The sequence below is a fragment of the Nycticebus coucang genome, chromosome 2 (genome assembly GCF_027406575.1).
Source record: "Nycticebus coucang isolate mNycCou1 chromosome 2, mNycCou1.pri, whole genome shotgun sequence".
In the NCBI taxonomy this organism is placed as follows: domain Eukaryota; kingdom Metazoa; phylum Chordata; class Mammalia; order Primates; family Lorisidae; genus Nycticebus; species Nycticebus coucang.
In genome coordinates this window covers 63227048-63252741 of record NC_069781.1, presented here as the reverse complement: position 1 = coordinate 63252741, position 25694 = coordinate 63227048, and the positions used below count along the sequence as shown (strand labels likewise).

Genomic DNA, 25694 nt, shown 5'->3' with positions numbered 1-25694 from the left:
AGTAGGCCCAGCCTAATTTGCTGCTGTTAAATTGCTGTTGTATTTCTAAGGATAAATCCACCTGGATGTTGTATATAATCCTTTTAATATGGTGTTGAATTCGGTTTATTAGTATTAACATTTTGTTGAGTATTATTGCATTCTAATTTATAAGGGATACATGTACTGGCCTGTGGTTTTCTTATGGTGTATTTGACTGTATTATTGGGATAGTGCTGGCCTCATAGAATGAGTTAAGAAGTGTTCACTCCTTTTCAGATTTTTGGGGAGAGTTTGAAAAACACTGGTATTAATTCTTCTTAATTGGTAGAATTCACCAGCGAAGTTATATAGTGCTGGGCTTTTCTTTGTTGGGAATTTTTTTATTACTGCTTCAATCTCCTTACTTGTGATATGTCCAATTTATTTTTGAGTCTCACTTAGTCACCCTGGGATTGAGTGCCGTGACCTTACCGCTCATAGCAACCTCAAACTCTTTGGCTCAAGCCATTCTCTTGTCTCAGCCTCCCAAATAGCTGGGACTATAGGCGCCCGCCACAGTACCTGGCTATTTTGGAGCTGGGGTCTCACTATTGCTCAGGCTGGTCTCTAACTCCTGAGCTCAAACAATTTGCCCACCTTGGCCTCCCAGAGTACTAGGATTACAGGCACAGGCCACAGTGCCCAGCCTGTTACAGGTCTATTTAGTAGGGTTTTCCATTTCTTCTTGGGTCAGTTTTGATAGTTTGTATGTTTCCAGGAATTTATCCTTTTTAATCTCAGTTATCTAATTTGTTAGCATATAATAGTTCATAATTTTCTCTTATGATCCTTTTTATTTCTGTAAAATCAGTAGTAATGGGTCTACTTTTTTTCTTTTTCTTAATACAACAAGTTTGTCAAATTTGATGTTTTCAAAGAACCAACTTTGGCTTTTGTTTTATTTATATTTTTCTATTCTGTTTCATTTATCTCTACTCTAATCTTTTTATTACAATTTTTCCTGGAGCTCTAGATTTAATTTATTCTTCTTTTGTGCACTGTTATTGATTGAGATTATTCTTCTTATTTTATTTTATTTATTTTTTATTTTTTGGAGACAGAGTCTCACTATGTCGCCCTAGATAGGGTGCTGTGGCGTCACAGCTCACAGCGACCTCAAAGTCTTGGGCTTAAGTGATTCTCTTGCCTCAGTCTCCCAAGTAGCTGGGACTACAGGTGCCCACTACAATGCCTGGCCATTTTTTGTTGCATTTGTTGTTGTTTAGCCAGCCTGGGCTGGGTTCAAACCCACCAGCCTTGGTGTATGTGGCTGGCATCATAACCACTGTGCTACAGGCGCTGAGCCATTATTCTTTTATTTTAATGTAGGTATTTATTGCTATAAATTTCCTTCTTCTTTTTGCTTTTGCTGCATCTTCTAAATTTTATGTGTTGTGTATTTCCTTTTTGTTTATCTCAGAGTATTTTCTAATTTTCATTTGTGGTTTTTCTCTTTGACCTTTTAGTTAAGAGTGTTTGATTTCTATGTATTTGTGCATTTTCCAATTTTATTTCTGTTATTGATTTCTTTTTTTCTTTTCTTTTTTTTTGCAGTTTTTGGCCAGGGCCAGGTTTCAACCCGCCACCTCTGATATATGGGGCCGGCGCCCTACTCCTTGAGCCACAGGTGCCACCCTCTGTTATTGATTTCTAATAACATTCACTTGTGATTAGAAAAGATACTTTTTATAATTTGGGTTTTGAAAATTTGGGGCTGGGCTGGGAGGCCAAGGTGGGTGGAACGCCTGAGCTTAGCAGTTCAAGACCAGCTTGAGCAAGACCCTTCCCTACTAGAAAAACAAAAAACTAGCCTGGTGTTTTGTTGGGCACCTGTAGTCTAGCTACTGAGGAGGCGGAGGCAAGAGGATCGTTTGAGCCCAAGAGTTTGAGGTTTCTGTGAGCTATGATGCATGGCAACCGAGTGAGACTATCAAAAAAAAAACCAAGAAAGAAAATTTAAGATTTGCAAACAATGTAACCTAATTGTTGGTACCCTCATTTAAACTGAAATTTTAAAAAGAGAAAGAAAATTTAAGATTTTGCCGTCTGTCCGTATGCACTTGAGAAGAATCTATATTCAGCAATTATTGGATGGGGACTTCTGTATGTGTCTATTAGGTCTAATTGTTTTATACTATTCTTCAAGTCTTCTGTTTGCTCATTAATTTTCTGTCTGGTTGTTCCACCCATTATTGAAAGTGGAATGTTAAAGTCTCCAACTATTATTCCAGAACTGTAGAAGCACAAGGGATGTAGAGTGAAACAGATCTGTACCTGCATTGTAAATCTTTGGTGTAAAAATGTAACTAAAAATGCTGGTGTATGCTGGAGGTGGCGGGTTCAAACCCAGCCCCTGCCAAAAACTGCAAAAAAAAAAATGCTGATGTTAATTAGCTGGGCCTCATGGTCGGTGCCTGTAGACCCAGCTGCTTGAAAGGCTGAGGCAGGAGGATCACTTGAGCCCAGGAGTTTGAGGTTGGTGTGAGTTAGGCTGACACAACTGTACTGTAGCCTGGGCAACAGAATGAGACTCTGTCTTAAAAAAAGAAATAACAGTGTTACACCAACATTAGTTTATATTCCTGTTTGATCATTAATTGCTAAACATTTAGTGCCAGATGTCTTATTAGTAATTCCTAGTAATAGTTTTGTAAAATAAGTATTTTCTGGTATTTGTGTATGTGCATGTGTGTGTATGTTTAGAGATGTTTTAATAATTTTCCTGAAGTAGAAATAGGCTGTCTGATTCCACCCCTTGCTGATAGCCATTGTACCACACTTGGCTCTTATCTGAGTTATAATATATGATTTAAAGGCCTCTTTCTCATTCTTTAGGAGTCACATGCCATAGGAAAAAAGCCTGAAAACCCCTCAGACATGATTGAAGAAGGCGAGCTTATCCTATCTGTGAATATTTTATACCCTGTTATATTTCATAAGGTCAGTAGTAAAACCTTTTGGATTTCATGGATAATCTGAGTAACTTTAGTCAAAGGGTTTAGTGATTTGAAGAGTCACATTCCTATGCTTGCACAGTCTCACTCTGTTGCCAAGGCTAGAATGCCATGGCGTCATCCTAGCTCACAGCAAACTCAAACTCCTAGGCTCAAGTGATCCTCCTACCTAGCCCCCACCCCCAGTAGCTGGGACTACAGGCTCTTGCTGCAATGCCCACCTGGTTTTTCTATTTTGGGGTTTTTGTTTTGTTTTTGAAATACAGTCTCAGTATGTCATCCCTGGTAGAGTGCCATAGTGTCACAGCTCACATCAACCTTAAACTCTTGGGTTTAAGCGATTATCTTGCCTCAGCCTCCCAAGTACCTGGGACTGCAGGCACTCGCCACACTCTTGGCTATTTTGTTGTTGTTGTTGTTGTAGTTGTCATTGTTGTTTAGCAGACCCGGGCCGGGTTTGAACCTGCCAGCCCTGGTGTATGTGGCCAGGCCCTAGCCACTAAGCTGCAGGCACTGAGCCTGGTTTTTCTATTTTTTAGTTTAGATAGGGTCTTGCTCTTGCTCAGGCTGGTCTTAAACTTTTGAGCTCAAGCAGTCCACTTGCCTTGGCCTCTCAGAGTGCTAGGATTACAGGCATGAGCCACTGTGCCTGGCCTTTATTACATTTCTTCAGAGGAGAGGCCATGCCACACAGGGCCATAAAGAGAAGTACTGTTTTTCGCCAGGAGGCTGAAAGAGGGGAATGCATAGAGCCCAGCTTTTATTGGGCTTTCTGTGGAAAGGCAAGGCAGAGATAGTAAACTATTTAGGTTTAGCTAGTTTGAGTAATTCCAGCATCTTTGGGGCATTGAGGTGTAGTCCCTTATTGCCTGATACCTGGTCCTAGGTTGATATAGGTTGATGGGGTAGCAGGGGAAATACTGGCTTGGTGTGTAAGAATTAGATAAAAAAGGCGCTTTCAGAGAATGGTCTCTGGATCACAGGGGACACAAATAATTTTGACATTAATTTGGCCCTGAATATAATGCATGTGAAGTAGACAAATATTAAATCTAAGAAAACACAGAATCAAGTTATGGGCACAATTTCAATTTAAGAAAACCACTAACTTAATTTGGATTTGATTGTGCTAGAATTTGTGGGTTTTTTGGTTTGTCTCTAAGTAGATATTTATTTACTATTTGACTTTTAGCACAAAGAACACAAACCATACCAGACAATGCTGGTATTGGGCAGTCAAAAGCTCACAGAACTAAGAGATTCAATTTGCTGTGTCAGTGACCTCCAGATTGGTGGGGAATTCAGCAACACTCCTGACCAAGCCCCTGAGCACATCAGCAAAGTAAGATGATTTTCCTCCCATAAAACAACAGGAATTAATGATAATAAACTAAGGAAATAATGATTACTCTAGCGGGCTCATAAACATCCCAGTAAATGCTTTCTCTTCTCATGCGATTCCATTAAGCTACTACTCTCTTTCCTTCCTTTATCATCAGAACTTTTCCAAAGAGAAGGCCATTTATACTCTGTTTTGATTTCTTTGTCTTTCATTTATTTCTAAGTTATTCTATGGACACTTTCTTTCTAAGATAATAGTGACTACCTAATTGTCTAAACCAGCAGTTCTCAACCTGTGGGTCACCTTTGGGGGTCAAATGACCCTTTCACAGGGGTTGCCTAAATATACCCTTCATATCAGATATTTACATTACGATTCATAACAGTAGCAAAATTACAGTTATGAAGTAGCAGCGAAAATAATTTTATGGTTGGGAGTCACCACAACATGAAGAACTGTATTAAAGGGTTGCAGCATTAGGAAGGTTGAGAACCACTGGTTTAAACATTTATCCATTTTCTGCAACTTGATCTTACTGTAGCATTTGACTTTGCTGTTCACATGCTCTTGTTTTAAATTCTGTGGGAGTTTCAGTTTTTCATAATTGCCCCCAGCAAAAGGATAGAGTCAACCGAGAACCTCAGGGTCAATGTGTTGTAATTTTTTTTTTTTTTTTTTTAAGATCAGAAACATGGTCCCACATGATTTTAATGTCTAACCTACTTACCATTTGTACATCGCTCAGGTTAGTTGATTTTTTTTTTTTTGTCAATAAGCTCTTAAGGATCTTTTTTTTAAATTAATTAACTTTTTTTTTATAGAGATGAGATCTCACTGTGTTGCCCAGGCTGGTCTCTAACTCATGGCCTCAAACGATTCATTCTTCCACCTCAGCCTCCCAAAATGCTGAGATTATAGGCATGAATCCCTTAAGGGTCTTTCTGGGAGGAACTCTATGAACGTATTTTACACATGTATTATTCCGTTACTTATTATGAAGCCTTTCTAAAGGAAAAATGGTAACATACAAATGTATGTTTAACCAAGCTTCTCCAGTACTTCTTTCCTAGGTCTGTTTCTGTCACAGAGGGTTCCTAGGAGTATTTCTGAAGTTCTAACATAGCTGCTTTGAATATTTGCAAGAGAGTAAATGAGTAAAACATGACTAAAATGGTACATAAATAATGACTTTATTCAAGTGACTGTATTAGTTATTAGTAGTTACTTTATAAAATAGACAGTGTTAACAGTAGACTTAGGTTACATTTGATTACTAACGGAAGAAACTTCCTTTTTTTAAAATTTCAAAGTATTACTGGGGTACACATACTTTGATTATATTATTGCTTTTATACATTTCAGGTCAAAGTTAGTGTGTCCATCACAAAAGTAACTTCTTATAATAGTTTGCCCCAGCCATAGTCCCTTTGGAACTTGGTCAGTTCAGCTAGCCTACGTGCTGACAAAATAGGCAATCTACGTTAGTGCTTATCTTTGGTTACTATTAAAAATGAAAATTCACTGGGGCAGCGCCTGTGGCTCAAAGGAGTAGGGCGCCAGCCCCATATGGAGGTGGGGGGTTCAAACCCAGCCCCAGCCAAAAACTGCAAAAAAAAAAAAAAAAAAATTGAAAATTCACTGGTATTGAGATTACTTGCATCTTCTATGCTACCATTTATATACTGAGATAAGGAAATGTTGTTAATGGATGACTTAGAGGTCTGACAATTAAGTTTGTGAACTTGTCCTAGAAAAAGTGCTACATACTTCATTGCTGAATATCACTATGGTCACCTTCCAAGTACTCCCCTTGGGAAGCTATGCATCGACACCAGTACCTAGTTACCCTTCAAAGCAATTTTGGAACTCTTTTTCTGGAATAGCCATCAGAACTATTGTTGTATTACCTTTGTTGTCCTAAATGTCATCAACATGTATTCCTTTCAGTATTTCCTTTACCTTCAGGTAAAGAAAAAAGTCATTGGGAGCCAAGATCAGGTGGGAGGGTGTGTAGTTATTTGTTTGCTAGCTAGAACTCTTTCATAGACAGTGCCATGTGAGCTGATGTATTGTAGTGATGCAGGAGCCATGAGTTGTTGGCCAGGATTTTCACATAAGATTTTCCTCACCATTTCTCTAGGTTTACTTGGTCTGCTATGGTTCTCATAGTCAGCTGATGATTTTGATGCACAATTTGATGAATTTTTGCAATGTTTTCATCAGTTCTGCTCATTAGTGGCCCCCTCGACCTCTTTTTATCAAGGACACTGTCTCTCCCCTCAGAAAAACATTTAATCCATTTGTACATTGCCATTTTCTTCATGGCATTATCCCCATAAACTTGGACTCATATGTCCCTGATTTTACTTCGACTCTTGCCAAGTTTAACAAGAAATTTACAAATGTTTGTTCTTTGTTCAAATTCAAGCTCCAGCATTCTCGGGATGGAACACAAAAACATTCAATAATAATGAATGCCACTCCGCAAGACACTGTCAGACATTGACACAAACACAACTGTGAGACACTGACATACCAAGATTATGAAACCTTACGGAGTTGTTTGTACTGTGTTGTCAACATAAGCACACAGTGGCAAGTTCATGAACCTGATTGGCAAACCTCTTATGATTTAGATGAAAAACATTTCTGTTATTTTAGGGTCTACCTTGTAATCAGTAATTAATAGCAAAAGGCGTTAAGTTGCTTAAATCACTTAAGATGAGGTTCTCTAGAAGTGTTTGCAATGAATAAAGTGTTATATACACTGAACTTTGTTTTGTTTCCAAAATAAGGCAATAGTTATTCTTTTAGAACTTGTATTTTGGGTCCTGGCTTACTCTTTGAGGATTTAGAAGTATATGAAGTGGCAGATTTCATTTGGTATTAAGTACATTGTATCTTTGTTTCTCCACAACAACCTGTAAGGAAAGTAATGGGTTTATTCATATTTTACATGATGGTACAGAGGATCAGTGATACTTAGTGACTGGGCCAAGGAGAAATTGCACAGCCCGTCTTAGCAAGAATATCTGATACCATTGCAAAATGATGTGCAAATGGAGGAATGAAGACAACTATGAAAGAAAAATAGAAGCTTCTAAGAGATAGGAAAGAAATTATAATATTAGGGTAAAACTATTTTAGTACCTGAAACTGACATATCTTCTAGAGGTCAAAAATTCTTTTAATCCCCACCACAATCCTGTAAGATGTCATCATAGATATTATTCCCGTTTTGCAGATGAGGAAACAGAGTTCTGAGGAGAGTTACATATCCATCCAGACTCATAAATCTAATAAGTGGCAGGTTAAGGAAATGAACTCAGGTCTTCTGACCCTCTTCCAGGAGTCAGACTATTTCTAAGTATATGGTGAAGGACCACTCTAAAAGTGGTTCTCAACTCTGATTGCATATTTTTCCTAGAACGCTTTAGAAAAATATTAGTGTCAGGCCCACATACTCAGTATTCTCATTTCATGAGTCTGAGGTGATACTTTGTCTTAGGTGTTTTGTGATTCTATTTTGTAGTCAAGATTAAGAGCAAACCTTTGATAGAAATGCTGGTAGAATGAAGGCTAAGAAACTAGAGGGATTAGACCAATTGTGCTAGTACTATAATGGTACTGGAGCAAGGTTGCTTGAATAAAATTAGAAATTCACATTCTGTCTGCCTAAGAGTTACTGGAAATATAAAGAGAGTTTTGTTTGTTTTTTTAAAGAAAACTTCATTAAAATGTTTTAAAAAGGACGGTGCCTGTGGCTCAATGGAGTAGGGCGTTGGCCCCCTGTGCCGGAGGTAGTGGGTTCAAACCCAGTCCCGACCAAAAACTGCAAAAAAAAAAAAAAATTCCTTAAAAAAAAATGTTTAAAAAGGCCAGAAAATATAACCTGATCATTGTTATCACAGGTAAAAAACATCAAAGATTAGACTTAGTTTTTTACTTGTAGTATCCAAAATAACTATCACTGCTGTGTATGTACATAATAAAGTAATATTGAAGTTTGTTTGATTTCTTATTGGATTCCTTTTATGAATCACAGGAAAATATACAAGTTTAAATTGAACCTACTGACTAAAACAATAATAGGATAAAATTGATAACAGAACCACGGAACATGTCTTTACATCTTTATCTCTGGTAAATAACATAGTACCTGTCATAGAGTAGATTCCCATTAAATTTTAAACAAATCTAACATGCTGAGCATATTCTATGAAGTTTTCATAAAGCTGTTGTAACGTATTAGTGTGATTTTACCACAAATTTTTGTTAATTGTAGGCTTTGTCAATAACATCTGTTTTCTTATAGGATCTCTATAAATCAGCCTTCTTTTATTTCGAAGGAACATTTTACAATGATAAAAGATACCCGGAATGCAGAGATTTGAGCAGGTATAGTTTTAAAAAATCTTCTCTAACTCTTTCCTATTGCTAGTTCTCAAAAGTATGATATCTCCACAGATCCTATTATTCGTCTTTTAAGGATCATTGTAAAGAATTATTTATAAGTATTGAGCATTACATACATCTAACAAAAATTAAGCTGGGCACAGTGGTGCATTGCCTATAATCCCAGGTACTCAGGAGGCTTAGGCGGGTGGAGTGTTTGAGGCCAAGAGTTTGAGGCTATAGTATACTATGATTGTGCCTGTGAATAGCTATTGCACTCCAGTCTGGACAACATAGCAAGATCCCCTTTCTAAAAAACCAAACTAAATTTCTTTTGTATATTTAAAGTTAGATGTGTTCTTCACATAGTAAGTGTGCAGTGTACCTGTGCAATATACCCATTGGGTAGAAATTTACCCTTTTTTTTTCCAAAAAAAAAAAAAAAATGGAGGGCCCCAAAGAACTGGCTTACTTTTATGATATTAGAAATTGAAACTAAGGAATATTTGAAATGTTAACATGTAATGAGATTATTTATATTAATATTTTTGTGAAAAGTACCACTTTTTTTTTTTTTGAGACAGAGTCTCACTTTGTCACCCTTAGATTGTGGTGGCGTCACAGCTCACAGCAACCTCTAGCTCATGAGCTTAGGCGATTCTCTTGCCTCAACCTCCCGAGTAGCTGGGATAACACCTGGCTATTTTTTGTTGTAGTTTGGCTGGGGCTGGGTTTGAACCCACCACCCTCAGTATATGAGGCCGGCGCCCTACTCACTGAGCCACAGGCACCGCCCGAAAAGTACCACTTTTCTAAAACAAAAGAAATTGTCATACATTTTGCATTTAAGCTGAAGTGATAAACATGTGGCATCCAGAAAACTTGTTTATGAGAGGGCAAGTATCCAATGTACTCAAGAGGGGAGTGGGTTTGGTGTGCTATCACCTAATAGGCACAATGAGAGGTATGTGGCACACCTCCTGAATGAAGGGCTCAACTACAACTTGGACTTTACCCAGCAGATGGAAACAGTGTGACCTAATAGTTTGTACTCTCATATTAATCTGAAATTTTAAATAAATATTAGTTTTTGTAAGTTTCAATTTAAAAAAAGAATTTAAAATAATAACAGTATTATCCTGAAGGTAATTTTGAACTCAAGGGACCATATTTTGAGAATTATTCTTTAATAGGTGAAAAAAAACTCAGTGTCCTAATCCTAACATGTATCAAAACACTATGGTCTTCATCTCAAGATGGCGACTGTCTAATTAGTTAGGTTGTATGAATTTCAGCAGTCACAAACCCTTTTCTCTAGTTTTTAAGTTTTTGTGGAGCAGTATTCTATTCATGCCTTTTTTCTTCCACAGAACTATCATTGAATGGTCAGAGTCCCATGATAGAGGTTATGGAAAGTTTCAGACTGCTAGAATGGAAGATTTCACCTTCAATGACTTGTATATTAAACTAGGCTTTCCTTACTTATATTGTCACCAGGGAGACTGTGAACATGTTATCATCATTACTGACATAAGGTGGGTGGCAGCACTCAGAACGTTTTGTTACTTTTTTCCTTTCTTGATTTCACAGTATAAAAGCACAGGTATGTAAGATTAAAAAAAAAAAAAAAAAGAAGTAAAAGTAATCATCTTTGTAACCTGACTTGGGAACAGCAAAAATAAGTGTCTGTTTTCTGTGCATTACCACCTTTGTGTATCCATTTGCATCCTCTATTGTTCATCTTTTGAAACATGTTTAAGAAATACTTTACTATTTATTAGAGTTAAAATCTGTAAATACTTTAAAAAGTATCTCCATTTTTATATTAAACAGCTGTCATTAAGGTACTAGTCATCCATTGTATATATATGTTTTTGTTTTGCACATTTGCAACTTTATTTCTAGGTTTCCTGTTTTTTTGCCACAATTTGAAGATGGTAACAAAAAACTAGGGGAAGAAAAGAGTAAATCTTCACATGTGGCAAATGCGAACTCTAAGGTTTCAAATTGGGAAAGAGCTGAAGTCTATGAGATTTGGAGATTAGTTGTAAACTTTGTATAGCTGATTTCTCTATTCCATAAATGAAACTATTCATTTCTTCCTTAATTAGGAAATCTCAGTTTTATAAGTACCAATATGTAAGCAAAAATCTTGCTTTGTTGCTGGTTTGATTCTGAGACTTTTTTTCTTTCTTTTTTTTTCTGTGGAGCAATGATACACCATGTTTTACCAGTAACTAGGAACCATTAAATACTGGTATAATAAATAGGAACTGATGCTTTCAGAAGGTCCCTGTTTCTAGTTTTTTTGGTCTTAGTGACCAGTCCCCAAAATTTTATACCCCATGCACTCATCAGAAAGCTCCAGAGGAAGCAGAAATACTTCACACACACAGTAAACCCAGAACAAGACAGATGTGGGATGCCACACAGAATAGACTAAATAGACACGGAGGGGATTCTGAGGATAATGGGAAAATGAAATCCTACTGTGATAGCTGTTTACCAGACCTAGAGAACAATTCAGTCCAGAGACTGGAGCCAGGAACACAGAATTCAGGAAGGATGTCTGGGAAGAAAAATAGAACTGTTAGACCTGTTGGTGTTTAACTCAAATGGATAGTTCTGTCAGAAAATAGGGAACTGAGTTAGTAACAGTACTTTGAAAATTCAGCAGTGCAGACAGGAGAGAATTAGTAGCTAGAAAGCAAAATGTACAATAAAAGGAAAGGGTAGTCATTTGTATAGCTTATGTGGAAGTATTAATTCCTCATAATTTAGACATTAAGTATCTATTTAACCAAAATTATAGCAGTTCTATAAAGGAGTTGAGCAAAATTGTAAATGGAAAAGAATTGTCCTTTGGAGAAGAATGGTGAGTCAAAAGCAAGGAAAACTTATAAACCTTGTATTTAGAGACTTTCAAAATTATGCTTAGTATGTTTATATCTTTGGTAATGTTATTAAAATTTTAGCTGATCTGAAGGCAATGAGTTATCTCATTTGATAGTTCATATTGAGTTACAAGGAATTGAACTCCTTGTTCTATTCTTTTCCCCCTTCTCACTGTACTGGTCTAAAAAAAAAGTCTTTAAAAATTTTCAGATAAGCATGCTTTTTCTGTTCATATGAGGGGAAGTGTGTCTAACATAAGTTGGGAGACAGTCCACTATTGTAACTTTCCTTCCATTTCTTACAGTGTAGGGGAATATTGCATAAACATTGTCATTCTAAGGCTGAAGTATAACAACCTGGCCCTTAAACTCAAGGCAATTTCTTTTTTTTTTTTTCACCATCAAGGCAATTTCTTGATGCAGTGGTCAACAAATAAAATAACGATCTGTTTCAATGCTAAAGAGAAACAGCAATTTACATTTGTTAAGAGGTTGCAATGTGGGACTTTGCTGAGTCATTTTTAAAGGTAATTTAGACTGTAAGTCATTTTCATCATATAGGTGGATTTAATCATTCAGCACCATTCCACAGTACCAGCTACCAAAACTTCAATCATTTTCTGATGGCGAAATTTAGTATTTACTATCCTTTCTTGTTTAAAAAAATTAAATTTTAGAATTGTCAGGGACCTTTATAATTTTGTGCAGGCCTTTCATTTTTCAGAAGAATCTGAGTTCTGTCATTAAGCCTTCCTTGAAGGTATTTATCCAAAGCTGTGTAGCTGATAGTACCAGAGTACAAATTGACTTTCATTTATAATTTCTTAAAAGTTTCATAATTCTGACATCAAAAACTAAAATCTTACCAATTCATATTATACCAGGAGCCAGATTTAAATAGTCTTTTCCCTTTTTTTTTTTTTTTTGAGAATATTTTGGTTCCGTAATTTGCTTTTGTATTCATATTATGCCAGGAACCAGATTTAAATTTTTTGTTTTCCTGTAAGTCTTCTTCCTCCCCTTCCTTTTTTTTTTTTCTTGAGAATATTACAGGGGTATACACATTTGGTTACATAATTTTCTTTTCTACCATTTGAGTCAAAGTTGTAAGTTTGCATGTCTTTCACCCAGATGCTGTGCTTAGTACTGTGAGGTGTGAATTTACACATCTCCTTTTCCTCCTTCCCCTGAGATTTAGACTTTAACAAAATGGATGTTTAAAAAAAACTCGATCTAGCAGGGCGTTGTGGCGGGCGCCTGTAGTCCCAGCTACTCGGGAGGCTGAGGCAAGAGAATCGCTTAAGCCCAGGAGTTGGAGGTTGCTGTGAGTTGTGTGAGGCCACGGCACTCTACCGAGGGCCATAAAGTGAGACTCTGTCTCTACAAAAAAAAAAAAAAAACAAAACTCGATCCACATTGTAACTAGTTCTAGGTAAAATATCACCAAGTAGCCTTGCTCAAACTATGTTCCATAAAAAGGTACTAAGCAGCTTGGCACCTGGAGCTGGTGGGTTGAAATCCAATGGCCAAGTTTGAGGGTGCTGTGAGCTGTGATGCTATAGCACTCTACAGAGGGCAACAAAGTGAACCCTTGTCTCAAAAAAAAAAATGAAAATAAAAATAAATAAATATATACTCTTGGTGCCTATAGCTCAGCAGCTGGGGCGCCAGCCACATACACTGGAGCTGGCGGGTTCGAACCCAGCCTGGGACTGCCAAACAATTACAACTACAATCAAAAAATAGCCAGGCATTGTGGTGGGCGCCTGTAGTCCCAGCTACTTGGGAGGCTGAGGCAAGAGAATCGATTTAGCTCAAGACTTTGAGGTTGCTGTGAGCTGTGACACCATGGCACTTGACACCGTGACACTTGACACCGTGACACTCTATCTCAAATAAATAAAAGGTACTAAGCATTAAGTAAAACAAGGATTCTCTGGTGGAATACATTCAAGAAATGCTGCATGCAATTGCTCCCTCTTAAGAGTGTCACAGTGTACGTTACCTACCATAAAGGGATTTATGAAGTCTCACAAGAAAACCTTGCTTTTAAAATGCTCTTTTAGAGAAAGGATTTTGTGGAACACAATTTGGTCAAATTTCATGTAATAAGAGGTTTGCATAAATCTTTCGTAAGCAAAAACTGACATCTGTGTTCTTAAATGTTGAGGTATATAGACACATTCCCTTACAGATCATAAATTTGTACTTCATTTTCTTAAACAAAAGGCTTGTGCATCATGATGACTGCTTGGATAGGACACTCTATCCTCTCCTTATCAAGAAGCACTGGCTGTGGACTAGAAAATGCTTTGTTTGCAAAATGTACACAGCTAGGTGAGTGATATTTTTTTTCTTTGAAAAGTGTTGGGTCTTTAATAGTTACTTTTGATATTTTAGTTTTCTATTTTTGATCTAAGGACTTTTGTATTTGGAGTTATAAATAATATGAGGGATTTTAGCTAGTACAGAAGTGTGCAAAATCACTTTAACATGTTAAAACTAGCGTATTTAAATATTAAGGCAATGTATTATCTTATATGCAGATAAGTCAGGGGAAGGCTGAACTTCAGGGTTGATACAATGCTCTGAGAGCTATGTTCTTTCTGCCTTTTGTCTTAGTTTACAAAATCAACTCCAATCCACAGCTTCTGAATGAAAAAAAAATCACAGCACATTACATGCAAAGTCAAAATAAAGTTTTATACAATTTTTGCTTCATGTCATTCTGCATTTTACATTATAAAGTGTTCCTTACTATGGGTCAGAGTCAAAAATGTTTAAAAACCACTCCAAGGAAGGGAAGAATTTAGTACAGGTTGAGCATTCCAAATCTGAAAATCAAAAATCCAAAATTTAAAACATTTTGAGTCCCAGCATGATAGATACTCAACAAAAATGTTCATTGAAGCATTTTGGATTTTCAGATGTTCAATACTCAATTGGTATATACATAACACAAATATTCCAAAATCTGAAAACCATCTGAAATTTGAAACATTTCTGGTTTCAAGCATTTCAAATAAGGGATATTCAATCTTTATCTTCAGTTTGCTTCCCTACCACAATACAGTTCTTTAACCAATCAGTAGGCAAACATGATAAATCAGAGTTATCAGATCAAAATGAAAGGGAATGTTAAAAGCAAATAGTCCATGAAATGCAGAATTCAAATAACACTGAAAATTAGCATTTTCATCTCACTGTGACCAGTAACATCATCTTAGGCCAAAACAATCTCAGTTAAATGTTGTTCTAGGTTAAAAAAAAAAAAAAAGTTAAAGTTTTCAAATTAACCAGTGTTGGAGGATAGATATGGCAAATGTGTGGTGTTTTTAAGTACATACTTAACATAATTCTCTAATTACCTTTAAGGGAGGCCTTACAGAGAAATAACATTCTGCAGTGTCTTAGTATTACATGTCCTTTTGCCTTGTAGAATATTGGTAGTAATATATCTATGTCTCTACCTGTATACAATATTATATAAAAAATTGTTTTAATAATACAGACTAATGAGGTAACACTGCAGATGTTATGTATACATGTTACTACATACAGGCTATAACTTACAGCACATTAATGCATGAAAACCTTAATGATGTACATCTTTTTTAACAACTACAGATGGGTGACCAACAATGACAGTTTTGCACCAGAGGATCCCTGTTTCTTTTGTGATGTTTGCTTCCGAATGCTCCACTATGATTCAGAAGGCAACAAACTGGGGGAATTCCTTGCTTATCCTTATGTTGATCCTGGAACCTTTAATTAAGAATAGCCACATACATACACACAGAAAAATGCACCTTTCAGAAATAACTGTTCCCTTGGATAGTTACCTTATAAGAAATCCCACTGAGGACTAGATCCACTTGGAACCACCAGCTAAACATAACCTTTTCAGAAAGTCCAAATCACAGATTTTTCTGTAAAGTAACTTGCTTTTAAATGTTTAGAAATATGTTTAATTATATATTAGTACTTATTCCAAAATATTTTTCATTTAGTACTTTTTGCCCCTTTTAAGTGGGTTGTTTTATTTTCAACTTGTAGAATTGCTGAATATAAATCTTTTGTCAGATACACATATTCTGATTTTTTTCCCCAGTCCATGGCTTGCCTATTTATTTTCTGTCCAGTGTTTTTCACTAATGATAAAATTCAGTTAGTGATATATCAAGTGGAGGAAGTATTTTGAAAATTCTTTGAAGAATGTGCAAGCTATACCGTCTACCACGAGGCTTCCAAGGTAAAGATCCTTCAAATAAATATCCTTCAAATATCTGTACTAAAAATTAGGGAGAAGAATACAAGTGATTTTAAATAAATAACACAAAATGAAGAATAGCTATCGTGGTAATTTAAAGTTATAGTGGGTTCTTTTATAATGTAATGTTACCTTTAGTTTTGATAGGTACTGGACACATTAAGACTTTGTTTTTGAGACAGAAGCTGTCTCTGTCACCCAGGCTAGAGTATACGACATCAGCCTTGCTCACAATCTCTTAACTCCTAGGCTCAAACAATCCTCCTGCCTCAGCTTCCTAAGTACTTGGGACTATAGGCATCTCCCAATTCACACCCAGCGAACTTTTGTATTTTTAGTAGAGACAGCCCCGCTGGTCTTGAACTCTTGAGTTCAAGCAGCCTCCAGAGTGTTAGGATTATAGGCATGAGCCACTGTGCCTAGCCACATACGAGACACAAAGAAACTCACCTATGAAAGTAAAAAGGTCTTGTATGTTCACGCCTTCACAGAAGTAACATTTAAATTGAAGCGTCAATTCTTGACAGAAACTTCCTATGGATCATAAATGCTAGGAGCTTAAAATATATCAATTTAGTATTATGATTATAAAAATATGTTTTACATGACTATAGGGACATGGTAAGAATCAAGATTGTACTGATTGCTAGCACTGGCTCACTTATTTTTAGCTAGTATTATTGAATATTCTATAAGCAAAAACAAAAGTAAACAGTTTCCTGGCCCAGCTCTTCTATTCCTCTGGCCCCTAACTATAATAATCCAAGTTACTCTCTTCTGTCATCCTGAGCCAAAGAGAAAAGGAAACTTTTAATTGATTCCCAGGTCCAGATCCTCAGAAAAAACTGTAGCTAGTTATCTATACTGAAATATTTTCTGGAAACCTTTTTGGGTGGAAAATTTAATACCTCCTGAGACTTTAAGAATGCTGTGAAACAGATTTTAAATGCATCATAGTGTTTGTTTTACTTTCTCCCAGGTTATTTTAAATTCACCTGAGTGCCACATCTGGATGGCTAAGAACAGACTTTTTATCATAAAAATAAAAAAAGTGAAGCCTGTAGGACTATATTTAAAAGATTGACAATGAAGTTATGATTTATGGACCTAAATGCCACGTATCTTTTAAGTTGATTGGTTTGGAGCGGACAAGCACCCGTTTCTGGTATGTCTAGTGTTTTTCTCATTCACGGATTCATTCAGTTAGTACACACAGGATCGGTATACAGAATTAAGAGGCCACTCTAGACTTACCCTGTTTCCCCAAAAATAAGACATCCTCCGAAAATAAGACCTACTTACAGGAAAGATAAGACGTCCCCTGAAAATAAGATCTAGCGCATCTCTGGGAGCACACCTTAAAGTAAGACACTGTCTTATTTTCGGGGAAACAGGGTAGGTTTTTACTTAGCTATAACTAGAAGAGCATTAATATTGAACAGATGGAAAATTCTGTTGGAAAACCATAGACTTAAGATAAATGAGTGATATGCCCAATTCCTAAAATTCCACAGGTAAAATATATTTTTTGATTCTTTATTTTCTTTACTTAGAGATGAGGTTTTGCTATGTTATGTTGTCCAGGCTAGTCTTAAACTCCTGGCCTCTAGCGATCCTCTCACCCTAACTTTCCAAGTGCTGGGATTATAGGTGTAAGCCAATGTGCCAGGCCCAATTCCTTTGTTATTAATACTGCATTCCTTTTAGGTCATGCGTTAATGTGCAGTGGTCTGTTTACTTTGATTCATTTTAGATTCATATTCTCAAAATGGCAAATTTCAGAAAGCTAATTACTGTTATAATACATTGTGCCATGTGTGCTGCCAGTCTATTCATCTTAGTGGACCAAGAACAAAGATAATCATTTAAAACATTGTTTTATTTATTGAAAATGTTAATCTTTAAGATTAATTTTTTTTCACTAAAGACTCAGATACCTCTTATTGTTTCCTAGTGAAACTGAGAAGGGCTAACCAGGTTGCTCCATTTTATCAGTGTAATCAGTCATATACAGATATTCCCACCAAGTTGAGTCAAAAAAATTCCTTATAGGGGTGTGTGTGTGTGTGTGTGTGTGTGTATACACAACACTTTTTTTTTTTTGAGACAGAATCTCACCTCATTGCCCTTGGTAGAGTGCTGTGACATCGCAGCTCACAGCAACCTCAAACTCTTGGGCTCAAGTGATCTTCTTGCCTCAGCTTCCTGAATAGCTGGGACCACAGGTGCCCGCCACAATGCCTGGCTATTTTTAGAGATGAGGTCTCGCTCTGGCTCAGGCTGTTCTTTAACTGGTGAGCTCAAGCAATCCACCCACCTCAGCTTCCCAGAGTGCTGGGATTACAGGTGTGAGCCACCATGCCCCGCCTCTAACTTTGTATATTTTGAAGCTATAAAATCTCTGATCCAAAACAGCTTTTCTTTATGCCTAGTTCAACCTATTAATCACAACTTGCTTGTTAAACAAATATGAAAATGTTATCATGAACAGAGTATCTTTTGTATTTAAAAATGAATTTTTATACAATAATAGATGCACATACACAAAAATTACTATAGAAAAGCAATATCTATTAAACATCTCTGTCAATACCCTTTAAGGATAATTAAACATTGGATCTTACTAGGTCAGTCATTTCTAACATTATCTGTGTGTTGCAGATTAATACAACACAAATATAAACACATTTCTGCCTATTATACCTTTGTTTCTAAATTCTTTAATGATACGGGTTTGCTATTTCCAATAGATTGTCCTTTCTAAGGCCAATGGGACAAAGTAAGTTGTTAGTGAAGCCCATACAGAGCCCTATACAAGCCTTTGCTCTTACACAGAATTAGATGGCAGATTTCCTCTTGACCAGACATCCAGGTAAGTGTGTGTGGGGAGGAACATACACTTACGTGACTGTTTATCAGCAAAACAGGGTAAATGTATTGGTATACTGTTAGAAGTCACTAATATGATAGCTTTTTTTTTTTTTTTCTTTTTTGGGACAGTCTCATTATGTCGCCCTCAGTAGAATGTCACAGCTCACAGCAACCTCCAACTCTTGGGCTTCAGCAATTCTCTTGCCTCAGCCTCCCAAGTAGCTGGGACTACGGGCACCCGCCACAATGCCCAGCTATTTTGTTGCAGTTGTTTAACTGGCCTGGGCTGAGTTCGAACCCGCCACCCTCGGTGTTATGTGGCTGGTGGCATAAACGCTGTGCTACGGGCACTGAGCCTAAAATAGCATTTTTAAGGCTTAAAGTCTCTGATAAAATGTCTACACACACAGTCTTGATTCAAGATGATGTATCTGAAATTTTTCTAAGCAGCTGAAAAACCTTCAACAATCTATTCTGCTAGGTCATGTATAAATTAACTCTTTAAAATGTTATCCAATGATGATTTAAAAGAACCCAGCACAAAATAGGTGTTGTTTATACTTTTTTTTGGGAGGGGGGCTGTCATTGAAATCACTCAGAAGTTTGTTCATCTTGGGAGTTTTGACCAACTACACAATTTGAGTCACTGTTCCTAAAAATTTTTGATAATCATTCATAAAACTTAGAGTTGTGAGAGTGATATTATCTATGAATCAGCCTAGACAAATAGAGAAAATTTCTTGAGAAGACAGTGGTTCTCAACCTTCCTAATGCCACGGCCCTTTAACACAGTTCCTGTGGGTCATGACTCACGGGTTGAGAACTGCTGTTCCAGAGGAAGGTCTACCTATGCAGGCAGACCTAACTTATTAACATGCTGCATTATCTCCAGAAGTTGAATATTCTGTGGCTTCTTGGTAAAACTACAGGTCTGTTGGGTCAGACAAAAGATAAACATTTCCTTTATTTTTGCCATCCATGAGCTTACCCTGTCTTCCCAAATACCACAATTCCATCACTTATAAAAAGCAAAGAAATTACTAGAGTTTGATAGAAAAATTCTTTAATCAAAACAAGTTTACACATTGACACTTATGGCTTAACTAGAATAAATCTGTCCAAGTTAAAACTGTAGTAAGGACCAAACAGATAGCGACTGGTATATATGGGGGTTCTCTGAAAACAGTAGGTCCTAGTACCATTGTAAGATCTCTCAAAAGCAAAAATCCAATTATTGAAGTAATTCAAATTTTTAATCTATAGGTAAAAACAATTATCCTAGAGGTCAAAGCACACAGTGTTACATACAAACTGTCAATGCTATTTTCCCGTATTCACAGTTTCAAAACATGAGAAATATTCTATCAAAAACCATCAAATGACCTAATATTCAAAATATCTTAGAAATGCTATTCTTTAGTAAATATACCATTAAATTTTTTGTTAACATTGGTTTTACCCTGATTTAATCTATATACATCAATATATAGACTATCTCAAAGTACTGCACTGGAGCAACTAATGTTGTATGATATAGAAATAAAAATTCCCCTCTACAATAGCCATATTTTCAAATAGGTTTGCTTCCTTAAAACATTTACTTATATTTACTGCATAAGCATAACAGATTGACTTTTTTCCAATTAAAAAAATATTAGTGACTTCCTTAATGAGTATTAAGAAAACTTAGAAATGAGACATTTCTCAAAAATAAGCTTATTTAATTTTCAGTTTTAGTTACTAGTGCCTGGAAAGGATCTTAGATGATTGAACCCTAAAGCCAGATTCATTCTTATATATACCCAGTCTGTTTTCTGCAGGCAGGTTGTATGATTTTACTGAATTCCTAGCCACAAAACTAAATTACCTTCAGAAGTTAACATGAGTTTTGTACCTCATAGAATCGTCAGTTCAACGTCGTATCTATTTGGCATACAAAAAGGCATACAGAACACACGTTTCAAAGAAGCAGGATAATGCAGCACAATATATAGACCGTGAGATTAAAATTAGTTTTTGATAAAAGGAGGGAGTGAGTACTTACATAGAAGTAACATTTTACCTACCATAAAAATGCTTAACTTCTACAAAACCCACAAACAGTGGAAAGACAGTCTGGTAAATCCAAGATTTGTAAAAAATATGCACAAAACCCATGGTATTTAGGAAAGAGGAAAGGTTTATCCAGGTTGCAGTTTTTAAAATGTAAATTTGTCCTACTATCAATTACACATTAACATACACACACAAACTGAAAATATGCTACAACCATGTCTGGAAGAGCAATTTTAACATTTTCTAAAATGGATTTTGCTCAACATTTACTGTTATAATGTAGCTGTTAATACTGCACAAATACAATTAGCAATAATGTTTACTTTCAAACAGAGATAAAGGGATTTTCTTCCCTTAAAACAAGTTTTAAACATCAAAACCTATGCTTATAAAAATTTAAAACTTTCAGCAGTCTAAATATTTTAATGAAAACCATTACAAACTTCTCAAATGTTCTCTATATTCCAGGTATGTCAAACTAGTTATCTAGTGTAGAATCCTTCAGAGCTATTTCAGTCTCTCTCTCTTCACTGGATGGCCTAAAGAAAAGGGGAAAAGAAAGTTGTGATAATTGGAATCAGGGCTTTTTGGGGAGGGTGGGGGGCACATTAAATCTGTGCATTATGGTTTTCAAAAAAAGAATTAAGCAAAACCAACCCCCCCACCACCCCGACTTACTGTTTCTTATTCAAAACTTTATTTTACCATGCTGTATCTTCCCCCAAGTATCACACAGATAAAGTACTCAGTACTTGGGAAAGCGTAATGGACCAAGCCCTTTTCATCATTTCCAGGTTTAAATTGAATTGTCTTTAGTATGGAAATGTTTTAGCTGTGGTAACAAATCTGTATTACAAATCTTAAAAAATAGAGAGGGAGGCCAATATGCAGATACGAATTCTCTTAATTTCAGAATTGGAAGGGATGCTTAATTCCAAGTCCTTCCAACAGTGGAACAAACTAAGATTTGGATAACTATAGTTCCATTAGCTTGTTATTTTAGGGTGAATAGTATAAAATGCCCTATGATTCTACATCTAACTTTTAACATACTTTCTCACTCCAAATTCAAGAATGTTTGAAAGGAAATTATTAGTGATGTATCAGTAAAGTCCAAGGACAAAGTTATTTTCTTTAACTAGGTTCCTACTTAGCCCCTAAATACAGAGGCACACTAGTTACATGCAAAATGTTTTTACTTTTGCTTTTTGCTTTGTCATTTGCTTACTGAATTCAGGAATTGATAAAAAGATAACCCCTATATAAATAACCTTGGAACAGTACTGTGATTAAAAACTTGAATTCAGGAAAAACACGCAAGATGACCCATTACAACACCTCCTCACTTTTTCTTAGTGCTGGCCTCATGGTTGTCTTTGCTTTCTTCATTGCTATCTCCATTATGCTGTGGCTGATTACTGTCTTGAGCATCAGATCCTCCATTTAGAGTCTTTGAACCTTTAGGAGTATTCCAATGGAGAAACTGTTAGAGCTTACAATATAATACTTTAAGTTGTTCTCTAAAGAGCCAAAATAAAAAATGCAACATGGCCCTCATGTTCCTAATGTCTTTTACTTGAAGTTACATTGTACTATATCTTCTCTTGAATTTCAGGATTGGGTTTTGATGCTTTTTCCAAAAGGGAATAATGATTTTAACAACAAAAAGCCGTGCTGTTTACTCCCAACATCACCAAAACATCCTGTGGGTAGCTAAGGTACCATAAGAAGCAGTGATTAGTACATGTATCCTTGGGTACAGAAAGAAGATTATTAATCTGATAATATAGGTGCTATAGGTGCTATATTATTAATTAATAATTATTAATCTGTGCTATAGGTGCAGGGTGCTATAGCTCTTCAGCACATCATGATTATTCTACTTCTTAGAAAAAACAATCATAAATTTTAAAATTTATCATTACTGATATTTTATAAGTGTTGTAACATTTCCTAATTGAAAAGTTTTGTGGCTAGTGAGTAAACAATGGAAGATTCCTATAAATCTCATTCCCTACTAAATGAGAGAAAAAAATCCAACTGCTTTTAAAATGTTGGCTTCTACCTTAAGTAGCTGCTACTAAGATGTTTAGTAACTTGGAATTTGGGGAGTTGATGGTATTATGTTCTAATAAATAATTCTTTATAGATACATTCTGAAATGTTTATGAGTGATGGTACATATGGAATTTTCTGTAAAATAATCTCCAGGGATGGCACAGAGAAAGCTTACAGGGAACAAAACCATAATGATCACATATTGATAAAAGCTAGTTAATGGGGTTGTAGGAAGTTCATTTTATTTCTGTGTAGGTTAGGGATTTTCTCGAACGTAAATGAAAAGAAAAAATTATTAAAAATTTTTCGTAGAGACAGAGTCTCACTGTACCGCCCTCGGGTAGAGTGCCGTGGTGTCACACGGCTCACAGCAACCTCTAACTCTTGGGCTTACGCGATTCTCTTGCCTCAGCCTCCCGAGCAGCTGGGACTACAGGTGCCCGCCACAAGAAAAAATTATTAATAGTAAATACCAGCAGGATTTAACTACTACTAATGTATAAAGTTAATGAAAAAGAAAAGCAGAAGGTTGAACATTTTACTATATATGCTACACATTCTAATAAATGCTTTATGAGAGTTTCCTCATTTAATGTAGGTAAGGTAGTAATGCTTGGTACCAAAAGTATTTTGGATTTGGGGATATTTGCATATACATAATGAGATATCCTGGAGATGGGAACGGAACCAATTCTAAACATGAAATTCATTTGTTTCATTTATACACATAGCCTGAAGGTAATTTTTATACAATATTTTTAATAATTTGGGGGTATGAAACAAAGTACATGTACAGTGAACAATAAAGAAAACAAAAGTATCACTGTCTCAGCCACCCATCTGGACAATGTGTGGTTGTTTAGTATCACCATCATTCCTGACTGAATGTACACTACTACTGATAAGCAGTCATTTTTTTATACTTAACACTCATTAAAAACATAACTGTTAAAAATATGACATGCCAGCATACAACTAAGTCATTAAACAGCAGTAATAAGAAGGGCATGCTTTCAGTCTCCACCTACAGAGCAGTGTTCAGATGAAAAGGTTACTGTACGCTATTTTTTTTTTTTTTTTTTAAGTTTAATCAGAAACATCAGAAGCACTTGAGGGACCAGGAAGTGGGTCTTCTAAGGATGAGGAGACACTAGGCTGAATAGTACTTTTTAAAACGTCTCCTCTGGCTCACCTCTAATCCTAGCACTTGGAGAGGCCGAGGTGGGTGGATTGCTTGAGCTCAGAAGTTCAAGAACAGCCTGAGGAACGTGAAACCCTATCTCCACTAAAAACAGAAAAACTAGCCAAGCATTGTGGTGCACACCTGTAGTCCCAGCTACTTGGGAGGCTGAGGCAGGAGGATTAATTAAACCCAAGAGTTTGAGGTTGGTGTGATCTGTGATTACACCATAGGCACTCTTCTCGGGGTGACAGAGTAAGACTCTGTCTCCAAAAAAGAATAGAGTCTTCTGCCTCATTAACAATGTTTGTCTTAGAAGTCTCTCTTGGATTTTATAAACTGACATGATTTATTTTTCTGTTGCAAATACATGCTGCTCTAGGCCTTCAATAAGCCTATCATATGTTTTTACCAAACCATCTTTAGGTACTTTTTCTGCAGTACTAAAATGAAATTATTTATCAAACTTATTTTTTAAAAGTTCTGACAAACAGTTAAAAAACTGGCCTCAATTTTTTTTTGCCACATACCTGTTTGTTCCTTTTCTAGCTTTTTGTTTGGCCCTTTCTTCCCTTGATCTTTGGTTTTATTCGCTTCCTCATGCTGTCTTTGTTCAGCAAGAGATTTATTCAGCACTTGTGTGATCACGGAATCTCCTTCACCAACCAAAAACATGTTCTTAAACTTGTTATACAACATTGTAGACTTTTCCATGATAACCTGACTAACTTTGAATCGCCGTATCTGAGAAAACAATATACATTCATAATTGTTTTCCTAATTTATTTAAACTTTATTTTTAAATCAAGTAAGGAGAACAATTTTTAAATCTATGTGACTTGAATTCACTTACTTTTTTCAGTGTAGTAATCATCTCTGTGTGTTTTTGAGCTTGTTGCATTGTGACCTGAAGTGAAGCAAGTTCATCCAAGGCCTCAATGCATCTGTTCACATCCTTCATGACAAAACAGTAATTTTGTAACTGTTAATTATCACAACATACATATCTGTTTATAAAGATCACTTTTAAAATCTCAAATAAGGCAGTACAAAATAACCAGTAATTGTCCCTTTTATCTTGAATCTAGATACTTATAAAATCATGTGAAAAAATAAAATAGGAAGCTACAACTGCAGCACTACATTTTTAAATGAGGTCAAACACTTACAAGATTATCAATTTTGAGTGAGTTTTTTATCTCAGCATGTATCCTTTGAAGTCGAGAATCCATTGATGTTTCTATAAATTAAAATATGTGAAAAACATTAAACAGTTTTCCTAAACCACTGTTTCTGTATTGTTAAGCAAAGTATAATGGAAGGAATTGGTGGATTAAAAAAAAGTGTTTTTAGTAGTCTTCATTAAGAAGCTCATCTACTAGTAGTTTTCACTAAGAAGCTCATCTACAAGAACAATAACTAAGAATAACAAAGTATCTGGTTTAGGAAAGCAACATGCAGCATGAAAGCATAAAATCACCATTCTAGCTGCATTTCTTTCTAACGTGCTGTCTTCATCCAATAATGAACTACTCTGTGCTCCATTACCTAAACACCTTGTTTCCTTAATGTATTTAACCAAGGAATTTGTCAAAATATGGGAAATCATCCAGCAGCTTTTATTTATCAAGGTTACAAAAATCTGACGCCATCA

The 25694-nt window shown here is 36.0% G+C and overlaps 2 protein-coding genes across 7 annotated transcripts in view; one reads left to right on the top strand and one right to left on the bottom strand.

The window, feature by feature from the left end:
- The window catches only part of SNAPC3 (small nuclear RNA activating complex polypeptide 3), a 65223-nt gene that overhangs the window by 29459 nt on the left and 10070 nt on the right, over positions 1-25694 (top strand). The window contains exons 4-11 of one of the 6 annotated variants that reach the window (XR_008376172.1): positions 2857-2961; positions 4168-4317; positions 8633-8715; positions 10083-10247; positions 13836-13943; positions 15234-15858; positions 16856-17041; positions 22418-24554. Coding sequence is in view for 1 of the 6 variants with exons in the window: in XM_053572143.1 (XP_053428118.1) it covers positions 2857-2961; positions 4168-4317; positions 8633-8715; positions 10083-10247; positions 13836-13943; positions 15234-15381 (759 nt within the window). In the remaining 5 variants the exon portion in view is untranslated. Of the gene's footprint in view, positions 1-2856; positions 2962-4167; positions 4318-8632; positions 8716-10082; positions 10248-13835; positions 13944-15233; positions 19962-22417; positions 24560-25694 lie in introns of those variants that run through there. The other 5 variants (XR_008376174.1, XR_008376168.1, XR_008376173.1 and 2 more) reach the window with 5 other exon arrangements.
- Positions 19794-25694, bottom strand: part of PSIP1 (PC4 and SRSF1 interacting protein 1) — a 40141-nt gene continuing 34240 nt past the window's right edge. Inside the window, exons 12-16 of the mRNA XM_053572115.1 lie at positions 25210-25280; positions 24894-24995; positions 24571-24784; positions 22149-22260; positions 19794-21341 (exon numbers count right to left, since the gene is read on the bottom strand). Of these exons, the coding sequence (XP_053428090.1) occupies positions 21281-21341; positions 22149-22260; positions 24571-24784; positions 24894-24995; positions 25210-25280 (560 nt within the window). The 3' untranslated portion in view covers positions 19794-21280. The remainder of the gene's footprint in view (positions 21342-22148; positions 22261-24570; positions 24785-24893; positions 24996-25209; positions 25281-25694) is intronic.